This window comes from Salmo trutta, chromosome 7 (genome assembly GCF_901001165.1).
Source record: "Salmo trutta chromosome 7, fSalTru1.1, whole genome shotgun sequence".
Lineage (NCBI taxonomy): Eukaryota > Metazoa > Chordata > Actinopteri > Salmoniformes > Salmonidae > Salmo > Salmo trutta.
Window position 1 is genome coordinate 47,196,394 of NC_042963.1, and position 13,308 is coordinate 47,209,701.

The 13,308-nt window shown below is 43.7% G+C and overlaps 1 protein-coding gene across 2 annotated transcripts in view; it reads right to left on the bottom strand.

Moving 5' to 3' along the window:
- met (MET proto-oncogene, receptor tyrosine kinase) overlaps positions 1–4,764 on the bottom strand; it is an 85,573-nt gene extending 80,809 nt beyond the window's left edge. The window contains exons 1-2 of one of the 2 annotated variants that reach the window (XM_029759185.1): positions 4,415–4,764; positions 1,033–2,260 (exon numbers count right to left, since the gene is read on the bottom strand). In XM_029759185.1, coding sequence (XP_029615045.1) covers positions 1,033–2,259 — 1,227 coding nt within the window. In that variant the 5' untranslated portion in view covers position 2,260; positions 4,415–4,764. Of the gene's footprint in view, positions 1–1,032; positions 2,261–3,980; positions 4,383–4,414 lie in introns of those variants that run through there. The other variant, XM_029759184.1, reaches the window with a different exon arrangement.
- Between the last annotated feature and the right edge of the window lie 8,544 nt (positions 4,765–13,308).

A 13,308-nucleotide genomic window follows, 5' to 3' on the forward strand; every position in this document is an offset into this window, starting at 1 on the left:
GTAGGGGAGTGAGAGAGACGAGAGAGAGAGATGGAGAGAGAGAGAGAGAGATGTGAGAGAGAGTAAGGGATTAGAGGAGAGAGAGAGAGAGAGAGAGAGAGAGAGAGAGGCATGGTATAGTATCATCTTCCTCCCAGCAGCTGCTGAGTTCCTGTTGTTTTACCACAGATTCATCACGGATCGCTGAGAGTCAGAAATGCATTCCATGATTCAATTTCTCCCCTCTGCATTCTTAACTAAAGCCCCCTCCCCTCCCCTCCCATCTCTCTGTATCTCTACTGTAGCTACATAATCATTAAAAACTATTAACATCCTCATTCTCAGGGAGTGAGTGGACCTGAGTCATGTATGTTGTAGTGACGTTGTCGGCTCTACTGTATGTCTATGTGGTAAAGTCAGATCTGGGTTCCAATACTATTTGAAATCTTTAAGATGCATTAAGCGTTTTAACAATGAACCCAGGTCTGGTAATAATGAAGTCAGGGCATGGGAGGGTGCTCTGCTCAGTGCTGCTACAGATATTGACAGGACTATTGACAGGACCTCTAGAAGGGCCGTCAGCAGTTCAATTAATGTCCCTATTGATCAGATGATTTAACCGATTGATCCCATCAATGCTGATGGATGGATAGAGAAGACAGAGAAGAGGAGAAGAGAGGCATGAAGCCAAGTGAAGACCTCTGGAGCAGAGATAGATATACAGCAACAGGAAGGGTCTGGTAGAAGGAGACAGTTGACTCCGTCCAGTAATGATTCATCATCGATACAGTCTTGAATTTATTGAATTACCGTGCCTCACTAACTCTCCTTAATCCATGCTTAATTCAAGTCAACTACATACAGTAGTTGCTGCAGGAGCTAATTCCCTAACTCTTAAATCCTGAAGATAACCTTATGACCATAATACCCTTGAACAGTACTCTAACTACATCTATATTACAGTGGAAAACATGTTTACGGAATATGATGAAGCACATTTGTACTGATTCTATAACACATAACTTTCATAGTGCATTATTATTCAGTTCTTACCCCGTTGTAGCAGCGTTTCTCCTCGGAGCCCGTGAAGTGGTATGGCTGCTTGGTGTGGCACTTCTGGATGAAATCCTTGAAGAAGTTGTTGACGTCTGCCAGTGAGATGACGCAGACGGCCGAGCTGGCCGTGGGTTCCGGGGAGTCTGGCTTGGACCGGGCGAAGGCAGCAAACAGCACGTCCTCCCCTTCCTTCAGCCCCATTTCCTGCCTCAGCTCGCTGCCCGCCTTGGCCACATGAGCCGCCTGGAGGACATTAAACACCTCAATGCTGGCCAAGCGCCGCCGCCGGCGCCTCTCCGTCAGGATGCACTCAAAGGGCATCTCCACATAACGCCGCAGCTCCGGGTCGGTGCCGCACATGCGGACGATGCGGGTGTGGTAGACCTGCGAGCTGCGGCCCTCACGCTGCACGGTGAGGAAGTAGGCGTGGCTGCCGCTCTGGAAGGAGTAGACGTAACGCAGGTGGTGATGGCCGCGGAGGCCCGGGGCCAGGTCCATGTAGGACTGGTCGGAGAAGAAACGGAAGCCATCTTGGGTTTCTTTCATCTGACGCACTGAGATGGTGTGGTGCTGTGGCTGCTGGGCCTGGGGGCCGGAGGTCATGCGGGACGGACTTCCAGTGATCTCCGAGTTCCCTACGAAGAACCGTACCACGCCTCCGCTCACCATGTTGAGCACACGGGACCCCAGGGGGCTGGTAACACAGTCAGGACAGCCCTGCCGTCCTCCATCACCTGTCTCGGGTGAATACATACAGTTCACCTCCTTGTGAACATTCCCTCTCTCCACCAGCAAGTGGCGACGGCAGACACCGGCGTCCGCGGAGCTGCAGCTGAACAGCTCATCGTCATAGTAACGCTCCACCAGCAGGGCCATGTTATTGTTGTCCAACACAGCGTTGGGCTTGCCAGCAGCTCCATCCTGGCTACTTGGGCCACATTGCCTTTCGACACCAGCCTCTGTCACTGGCCCGGTCCAGTACTCCGATAGCTTGGTCAGGTTCTCTGACAGCGCATAGATCCTGTTCACAGCACCAACGTAAACCGTCCCCTCGAATGTGACCAGGTTCTGTATGGCGGAGTCGGCCTCGAAGCTGGGCAGGTCGTAGGTCACAGAGAGGTTGAGTTTGGAGTTCTCGGCCGGTTCATCACATTGACCTCTCACCTTCGAGGAGCACAGAGCCCAGAGGATGATCACGATGTCCAACAAGCAGATATTCTTCATCCTGTTCCAAACATAAGCCACAGAAAGAGAGAAGTTACATTACACTATATGTTTCAGTCAATTAGCAGACAGGCTTATCCAGAGCCACTTATTGTCTCATTCAACTAAGGTTAGGAAAGTAAAAAAATGAGGGGTGACTTATTCAGGACATTCATAACAATAACACAAAGAAAACACCATCAATCATAATACTGTTGGCGTCTAGATTTCCCTCACGTGTTCAGACAGAGCGGTGTGGAGAAAAAGGAGCATTCTCTTGCTAAAAATAGGGATTAGAAAAACAAGAGGGATCACTATCGCTTTGTCAGGCTCATAAATGGAACTGTGTGTCAGGGTCTAAAGCTGTGGTCTACTCACTCCACCACAGCACCACGTCAGTGAAATCACTGTTACTAAACGCTGATATGACTTGGGAGCATTATGGAGCCCCACTTCAATATCAAACACATCAGCACTTCTACTATGACTCGCTATTATTGTGAACAAGCCAGTCAGTGAAACTCATGTTGACTGATGGACAATAAAGTTTTATTGAAGTAGTGTTCTGCAGTGCTGACCGAGGAACACTCAGCACCACTTTGGTGGTTCCAAATTCCAGATGTCTGGTTCCATTCTGGCCACAGGGCGACCCAATGGGGTGAATCACCGAGGATACAGCAACCCTCTCTGGTCTGTAGGGCGATGCAACCAACCAACCACACAGCTAAGTTTAGAAAACTTCCCCAAAGGAAGCTAGCTAGAACCCTAATTAAAACAAGTCAGGTAGACTATGAGTGGGGCGCTGTACACAATGATAAATAGTTAGAGTGCAGGCCACTTAAATGGCAATCCACTGGGGAATGCTTTAAAGGTCTGTCAGAGAGAGAAAGAGAGAGCGAGAGAGAGAGAGAGAGGGAGAGAGAGAGAGAGAGAGAGAGAGAGAGAGAGATTTCAGACCCTAGTTAATCAGAATATTTGCATGTAGGGATTCGCCTGCTTTGGTCCATATCAGCACATTTTGTACAAGTGGTGGGAAGACAACAAAAACAGCAGGAGAGGTCAGCAAGGAGAGAACACTCGACCCCCTTAGCATCATTACCTAATATCCTGAGTGGAGTATATTTCTTGATTTAACAATACATTGTTGTTGTTTCTCTGTTATAGGCCAGTTTTGTACTTGATATTTCCAGACAATTCATAAATCTCACTATCATATTTAAATGGATGATTCCACAGCAGTTTATATCAATATAATGTTACATAGCCTTCCTTGATTACTGCAAACAAATGATTGATTAACCCTCTGGAACCTACGGGTTTTCTCTATGAGATGTACTTCCCGAAAACATTAAATCGTTATAAGATTGTAATAACATTATTGACCATCAGTCCAGAGTTCTGATTCTCTATTTTAGGACACTTAGGGTCATCACAGACCCAATACAATTCTAGTGATAGAGTGGAAATGGGGGCCCTTCATGCAAAACTATTTTCAAGAATGGATGGGAGTCAAAGTGGCATGTGCACATACTAGAGGAATGACTAGATTGTTTTTTACTTTCAATTATGAGTAAGCGTGAAGAACGAAAACACATTTCATTGACTCCATATTATTGTACCATTATTGGTCCCCGGGTGGCTCAGTTGGTAGAGCATGGCGATTCCCACGGGAGACCAGGACAAAACGTATGAAAATGTATGTCGCTCTAGATAAGAGCCTTTTTTTTGTATGTACAACGCACCTGCTCCCGTGTCCCGTCCCGATACAATTCATTTCCTATAGGAGGTGTTATTACAAGGAACAAGTAAGTACAGATTTGAGAAACATAATCTTAGAGGATATATCGTGATTTAAAGAGAGGGAAATTATTCATGAGAGAAACTGTTGAGAGAAATCCGCGGAACATTCTGTGAGGCTATTCTGGAGATTTTGGTTAGTGTATGCTTATCATTGCAAAACGTAGGCTATTAGGACAATAATATAATTTAATCAATAATTGAAAGTATTCAGTATTGGCTTGCTTTCTGATACGCATCTGAGCAAAAGCGTATTGACGAGCGTTTCGTCGATGCCTAATTTTAATAGGCCTATGTAGGCTAATTCAAAGTAAAGCAAACATAAATAGGCATTATTAAACCAAGTATACATTTAAAATGAGTCAAAAATATAACGTACCTGTCAGTTAGGCAACTGTCTCAGTTATGTTTGGGCTCCTTCTTTCAAATCATAGTAGGCTACACAACTCAGGATTCCTCACAAGAGACTGTGCGCTTTGACTTTTTGACGGCCGAATAACAAATTGATGCGCAAAAGATGCGTTTGACTTTGAATACTCTGCCCTTTTTCTCTTTATTTTCACAAAGAATACAAAAGTTTGTCCTTTACTCAGACGCAAGAAGACCGTTTCTCAATCCGTTTTACAAGATGCGGACCTGTGTGACTCAGGAGTGTGATGTGTAGGTCTCGCACACCGGCATTCAAACCCCCTCGGTTTTCTGTCTGCTCTGGGAGCGCTCCTCCTCTACAGACTACTCTGCTGCGAGGGGCGGTAAGGCGCGGGAGTTCACACAGGTCAGTTTCATACGGTTTCATCGATGGCACCGGTTACATTTTATTGTTTAGTCTTTAGCTTGGTCCCCACAGTGTATGTTAATAATTACGTTATGTCATAACAAGTCAATAAAATAGCCTATACACTGTGTGTACAAAAAATGAAGAACACCTTCCTTATATTGATTTGCACACCCCCCCCCCTGCCCTCAGAACAGCCTCAATTCGTCTTGGCATGGCCTCCACAAGGTGTAGAAAGCATTCCATAGGGATGCTGGCCCATGATGACTCCAATGCTTCCCACAGTTGTGTCAAGTTGTCTGGATGTCAAGTTGGCTGGATGTCCTTCGGGTGGTGGACCATTACTGATACACATGAAACTGTTGAGCATTAAAAACCCAGCAGCGTAGCAGTTCTTGACACAAACCGGGGTACGAGTAGGTGTCCTTAATGTTTTGTACACTCAGTGTAAATCGCTGTTGGAGCAACTGTTGAAGAGTAGAAAAACGATTTAACGTTCCACCTGAATTTCCACTCCCTAAGAAAGACCACTGACTCAGTCTGGTTGTCAAGTTAAAACGGCTCACTCAGCCATAAATAAAGAGATACATTTTGAACACCCAACTGAGTGTGTCACCTATGAATCACAGTGGGCAGCACAATAATCCCTTTGTCCTACTTCCTGAAACCGGGCTATTGGAATGAAAGGGAGTTGGAAATCAAGATAACAGTGTGTAGAGCTTAAAATCAAATGAAAAGGCATACTGGTGTTAGCTGTAATAAGTAGGTAGGATCCTATTCACTTTCCACAGTAACTGTGAGGTTATTTTGACTTCAAAGGGAGATGCTGAAGTGGAACAAGTGACAACAGAAATAGAGAATAACAGTAGTGCCCTTCAGATGACTTCATTGGAGTGACTGGTAAACTGGTGAATGTAACATGTGAATCAGGTGCCATGTGTTTGGGTGATGTGCACACTTACCACAGTTAACCTGCTGTGGTCTTCAACCTACATGGCAGCAGCGGTTGTATTCATCTGCCACAAGACACATCATCTGGTTGTAGTCTATTATGTTAGTGTTCTGTACCTACATCATCATGCTGATGTCTCTGGGAATCAAAGCTCTACTCTTCTTCCTTCAACAACAGTTCCGTAGTGTAGTGTATCCTGCTACTCCTCCTCTGTGTGTTTTATAGTGCACGTCTCATGTCTGTTTGCTGTGTTTTATAGTACCACAAGGTATGTACAGTATGTCTGATGCAGTAACCAAGGTGTGTGTCTGCTCTGACAGAAATGTGTGTGTGTATGTGTGTGTGTGTGTGTATGTGTGTGCGTGCGTGCGTGTCTGCGTGCGTGCGTGCGTGTGTGTGTGCGTGCGTGCGTGCGTGTGTGTGTGTGTGTCTGAAGGGTGGAGGTGGAGGCCCGTGGCTCCTGTGTTGACGGTGGATTCCATTCAAACTGGAGCACTTCCCCTGAACAGCAGCTGAGGAGGAAAAGGTCAGATGGGTGGTGGTTGTGCTGGTCAACCTCACATCTTCACACTGCAATTACTGTGTGGTTGGTATGTGGAACCTGTCAACCCCACCGTATGACACACGGTACAAGAATGACACACACTACAAAATATGTTGATTCAAAACACATTTGTAAGGCAACCAGCTGCAATGGGATTGTGAGTTTTCTCAACATTTTCACACACACATTTTTTGTTCTGTGTCTCCTCAAACTCCATCAAACTTTTTGTTGAGAAAATCAATCCTATTGCAGCAAGTTGCCTAACAATTGTGCTTTGAATCAACATCTTAAAAAAAAAAATGACGGTGTATAACACAGGTCTGATTAACAAAGATATTTGTGACACCATGTTGTTTCTGTGTAAGAACTCATAGGCCAGTATGTATAGCCAGGAGCAGATTTCCACAGATTTTATGGGTAGCCTATGGCATGAACATTCTATGGTCAATTAATATAATCTCTCCCTACTATAGCCCGGACTAATGTAGCAATGGCTGTTCCATTAAGCAATAAGGCACGAGGGGTGTGGTATATGGCCAATATACTATGGCTAAGGGCTGTTCCATCGATGTTATATAACTGTTGTTGCCATCTACTGGTAGAGAGTATGAACTACGAGGTACTGTCCCCTCCTGTATAATGACCCTGAGCTCTAGGGGAGGGGTACTCACTCAACTCTTACCCTACGAGGTCCGGAGCCTGCTGGTCTTCTGTTCTACCTGATAATTAATTACACCCGTCTAAATCAGTCCCTGATTAGAGGGGAACAAATAAAATTGCATGGGAAGAATAAGGAGAGAGAGAGACTTACTTGATTTAACTCAATCCTCTTGGTCCCCTTGGTTGCATAGGGTGTCCTCCATGGCTCTCCACCTCGCTGTTTCCTTTTGCAAGAGGTTTAGCCTGCTGCTAAGAGATCCCCACTGTCAAGAGGGAGAGAGTGGAACAGAGCAGTAATAATCCTAATATCCTCAATCTTAATTTAGCGGTCACAACATCATCCGTCAGCAGTAACTAAATCCAGTCAGGATATTTATCACCTGGTGGGTCACTAGAAACCTGAGTTAACTACTGACCAGGGAGATCCATGATCCATCCTGCTACTGTAAACCCTGATTGATGCTTGAGCCATTAATGGCCCAGCCGCGGCCTGGCTGGTTCATTCAGCAGATGGGGTGTGTGTGTGTGTATATATGTGTGTGTGTGTTTGTGTTTGGGTGTGTGTGTGTGGGAGAGAGAGAGAGTGTGCATGTGCATGTGGTGTGTGTGTGTGAGTCTAAGATAATCCCTTGAGTTGCTCACTAAAACAGACAAACAGTAATTTAGTGGTCCCCTCTCAGTCAATAACTCAACCACATATCCTCAATGACTTGGATGAAGATGGAGGGCAGGAGTGATCTGGAGTCATGTCCAATCATAAGTCATAAAACCATAATGTTTGTCTGTTTACAAACAAGAGAGACATGACCTTAGCCTATCACAAAATGGAGGTCAGAGGAAGAGTACATTGTTTCAAGATGAGTGAAGGTCAGGTGAATGTACTCGTCTCCGAGACAGTCTGTTTGTAGCGTCACAAGCGTGGTCAGAGTAAAAGAGGAAATCAAAAGATCCCAATCTGGGAGTTGTTAGGAGAGATAACTGCAGCTGTGATTTTTTTTTAACAACTGTCACTCAATAAGATCTTGTCCGACAAACTGGAAACATTCCCAGAACATTAGCTAAGATTCCCATTTAGTTCTAGTTAGGGTTTTATCTAACGTTAGGATGATAACATATATATATATTTAAATTTACATTTCATTGAAAATTTCAATGAAATATCCTGGAATGTTCTTCTAACATTCAACCACCACAGAACATTCCCCAAAAAGTTATCATTAGGTTTCCAGGTAATAACACAATGTAACAGTAATGTTTTCCCAGAAAACCAATATTGGTGCTGTGAAAGTTCCCATAACATTTCTTAGGTTGCAGTAAATGTTCTCATGACACAAAAACTCCAGTCGTGCTGATGATTACATAATGTTTGTATAAAACATTCTCCTGATGTTGCAAGAACGTTCCCAGAACATATTTTGTCTGTTCTTTAAAGGTTCCCAGAATGAAGGTTCCCTAGGAGGGGTGCGTCACTTGAGTGGGTTGAGTCACTGACGGGATCTTCCTGTCCGGGTTGGCGCCCCCCCTTTGGGTTGTGCCGTGGCGGAGATCTTTGTGGGCTATACTCAGCCTTGTCTCAGGATGGTAAGTTGGTGGTTGAAGGTATCCCTCTAGTGGTGTGGAGGCTGTGCTTTGACAAAGTGAGTGGGGTTATATCCTGCCTGTTTGGCCCTTTCCGGAGGTATCGTCAGACGGGGCCACAGTGTCTCCCGACCCCTCCTGTCTCAGCCTCCAGTATTTATGCTGCAGTAGTTTATGTGTTGGGGGGCTAGGGTCTGTTTGTTATATCTGGAGTATTTATCCTGTCTTATCCGGTGTCCTGTGTGAATTTAAGTATGCTCTCTCTAATTCTCTCTCTCTTTCTCTCTTTTTCTTTCTTTCTTTCTTTCTTTCTTTCTTTCTTTCTTTCTTTCTTTCTTTCTTTCTTTCTTTCTTTCTCTCTCTTGGAGGACCTGAGCCCTAGGACTATGCCTCAGGACTACCTGGCCTGATGACTCCTTGCTGTCCCCAGTCCATCCCGGCCGTGCTGCTGCTCCAGTTTCAACTGTTCTCCCTGCGGCTATGGAACCCTGACCTGTTCATCGGACGTGCTACCTGTCCCAGACCTGCTGTTTTCAACTCTCTAGAGACAGCAGGAGCGGTAGAGATACTCTGAATGATCGGCTATGAAAAGCCAACTGACATTTACTCCTGAGGTGCTGACCTGTTGCACCCTCAACAACCACTGGGATTATTATTATTTGACCCTGCTGGTCAACTATGAACATTTGAACATCTTGGCCATGTTCTGTTATAATCTCCACCCGGTACAGCCAGAAGAGGACTGGCCACCCCTCATAGCCTGGTTCCTCTCTAGGTTTCTTCCAATGGCTCTGGCCTTTCTAGGGAGTTCTTCCTAGCCACTGTGCTTCTACACCTGCAATGCTTGATGTTTGGGGTTTTAGGCTGGGTTTCTGTACAGCACTTTGATATATCAGCTGATGTAAGAAGGGCATTATAAATACATTTGATTGATTGTTTGATTGATTCATTAAGTTGTGGGAACAGTCTGGTGAAAACATTTTGGGGACATCACAAAAGACATGTTCCCAAAACACAAAAACTGTCCAGTTCTGCGGATTATTCTACAATGTTTATTTTAGGGTGCATTTTCTGAGTTCTTTAAAGTTTCCAGAATAGGGCTGTTACAGTAACCATATTACCTCCACACCAGCGGTCACAAGTCATGAAGGCAGTCAAATTCCACATGACCGTTTTCTGATGCTGCTGATAGTCATTAGTACCCTACAAAACTTGCTAACGGCCTGGTACTCAGCACTCTATTCTCCCTCTAATCAGTCTGACATCAACACAAATGTAATCTAAAATCTATTCAAACACTCCAAGAGAGGCCATGAGCTCATGTTGCGCACCATTTCTATATGCTATGCAATTGCGTGAGAAAACAGAGTGGTGGCCTCTATTAAAAAGAGGAGGATCCCATCAGTTTTCTGTAGGCTAGGCTTACTATATTTATTTCTCAACTTTCCTAATATTAAGCACATTGCTTCTCTTTACAACAGGAGTATTGCCTACCTGGCTGGCATGAAAACCACAGGAAAAGTGTCCTCCATTCACTATTTAAGTGCATAGATTGTTATGTATTTTCCTGTTTCGAAACAGGTGCATGATAATGGTCCATTCTAAATGAAAACACTTTTCGCACAGATATTTAGTGCATTCGGAAAGTATTCAGACCCATTGACTTTTTCCACATTTTGTTACATTACAGGCTTATTCTAAAATTGATTCAATTGTTTTTTTTTCCTCATCAATCTACACACAATGTATTGCAAATAATTGACATCAGTATTCAAACCCTTTACTCAGCACTTTGTTGAAGCACCTTCATCAGCGATTACAGCCTCGAGTCTTCTTGGATATGACGCTACAAGCTTAGCACACCTGTATTTGGGTAGTTTCTCCCATTCTTTTCTGCAGACCCTCTCAAGCTCTGTCAGGTTGGATGGGGAGCGTCACTGCACAGCTATTTTCAGGTCTCTCCAGAGATGTTTGATCGAGTTCAAGTCCGGGCTCTGGCTGGGCCACTCATTCAGAGACTTGTCCCGAAGCCACTACTGTTTTGTCTTGGCTGTGTGCTTAGGGCCGTTGTCCTGTTGGAAGGTAAACCTTCGCCCCAGTCTGAGGTCCTGAGCGCTCTGGAGCAGGTTTTCAATCTCTCTGTACTTTACTCCATTCATCTTTCTCTCTATCCTGACTAGTCTCCCATTCCCTTCCACTGAAAAACATCCCCCCCAGAATGATGCTGCCACCAGCATGCTTCATCGTAGGGGTGGTGCCAGGTTTCCTCCAGACATGATGCTTGACATTCAGGCCAAGAGTTCAATCTTGGTTTCATCAGACCAGAAAATCTTGTTTCTCATGGTCTGAGAGTCTTTAGGTGCCTTTTGGCAAACTCCAAGAATACTTTCCGAATGCACTGTATAAAGAGGATTGGTGAAGTGATGGTGAATAACCCAGCTACCAGTATTTCCCTGGATTAGTTATGTCTAAGAAGGCGAACAAGGAAACATGGAATTCCTGACTGGCCCATACTGGCATGGCTATATAGTGAAAAAATAAGATGTAAGAGATCTTCCCCGGTGGTGCAGAGGATAAAAGACCAGGAGGTCACAACAACTATGGCTGTGTTTGGATGATTAAATCCTGTTCAAGTGTCCTATGAATGATTTTAGAATGCCATGTGAATTGCCATTAAATATGGAAAGCACCATGATGGGGATGTATTCCAATCTGGTTTCTTATGCTTTAAGGAGCTACAAATTTGCATGCTGAGAATGTTGTGGTAATATTAGGTAAAACTTAAATGTAACATTTTTTAAATGTTCTTGAAATGTTCTGAGGACCTCCAAGACAACGTAAAATATATATTGTGTGAACATCAATGGAATATTATGTTGAACCTAAAACAAATATGGTATGAACGTCATAAAAACTGACTTATTTGGAAATTGTGTTACATTGTGCAACATTGTGGGAATGTTCTTTGCAACCTATGTGTATATCACAATAATATTCTTGCAAAATACCAGACTCCCATAACCATAACTTAATTCAATCTTCTGGGAACCTTTAAAGAACCTTAGACCAAGTGTTCTGTCAACATTCTTACAACATTATAGGAAATGTCCTGTGCAACCTAACTTCAACATGTATGAATGTCATCACAACTGAGCACATTTTGTGTTTTGGGATCTTATCTCTGGTAATGTACCCACACTGTTCCCACAACCAAATTAAATGTTATTGGAACCTTTAAAGAACTCAGAAAACTCTGTAAACATTCTAGCAACATGAAAGGAATGTTTTGTGCACCCTGATACTAACATTATCTGAATGTCAGCACAACTAGAAAGTTTTAGTGATTGGGTGCCTATGTCTTGTCATATCCCCACCGTGTTAACCACAACCAAAATAAATATTCTGGGAACCTTTAAAGAACAGACAAAATGTGTTCTGGGAACGTTCTTGTAACATCAGGTGAATGTTTTTTGCACCCTAAAATAAATATTGCAGAATCACCCAAACAACTGGACAGTGTTTTGATATGGGGCATACAATATATTTTGTCATGTTGCCACAATGTTCCCAATGCCCCCACCTGACTGTTTCCACAGCCTAATAAAACATTCTGGGAACCTTTAAAGAACAGACCAAATGTGTTCTAGGAATGTTCTTGTAACATCAAGTAAATATTTTTTGCACCCGAAAAGAAACATTGTAGAATCATCCGAACAACAGGGCCCGGTTTCCCAAAAGCATCTTATGGCTAGGATCCTAGGATTCTAAGATTAACCTAACCTTAAGATGTTCTTGGGAAACCAGGCCGTGAACAGTTTTTGTGTTTTGGGAACATATCTTTTGGTATGTCCCCACAATGTTCCCACCAGACTTTTCCCACAACCTAATGAAACATTCTTGGAACAGATTAAATGTGTTCTAGGAATGTTCTTGCAATATCAGGCGATTGCTTTATACAAGCATTCTATAATCATCAGCACGGCTGGACATTTTTTTTGTGTTATGAGAACATTTGTCGCGACCTAACGAATGTCCTGGGACCTTTCAAAGAACCAATGTTGGTTTGCTGGGTGGCATCCTTTATCTTGCTTTGTCTTGCCGTCATCTGATGAAATCACATTGTCATTGTTCATATCAGCCACTACCATGGCACAGAATCTGTAATAAAAGTAATGATCAGTGGAGTATTGCAAAGATGAACTGAATCCAAATTTTGTAAGATCTTAGACCATTTTCGTTGTGGTAAGATAGGCCTAAACTCACTGATAGTTCAATGGGTCCAAGTAATCAAAGCTAATTCAATTAAATCACCTTCTCTGCAATTAGTTTCAGGCCAGGGAGAAATGGAGCCAAATTTACATTGTCAAAACAACCCAAAATAAAACATTTACTACAATATGTTGAATTGTACGATTCACATTCTTTACCATTACACTCTAAATCTTTCTCCTCTCCAGGAGAATGCTCTCAGGTCTAGTTAAAATGTTTATGAGATGTCTTCAAGAGCTGTTAAAACCCCCAGCCGGCTTGTTTACCAGAGGAAACGGTCACAAAACAAACCACGCTCAAGTGGAGCCAAGCACGACTGAGTACCTCAGAGAGAGCATCTCTTAAACTATTCCACAAACTCGCTCACCCATCTGGGAGAAGCCAGGTCATGGTTCAGATTACAGGGAGGCTAGAGGGGGCTGGGCACCACCGTAACAATTCAGGGCCCACCATGAGAATTTTAATGTAAATGTAGAGATGGTACCAGCCATTTGG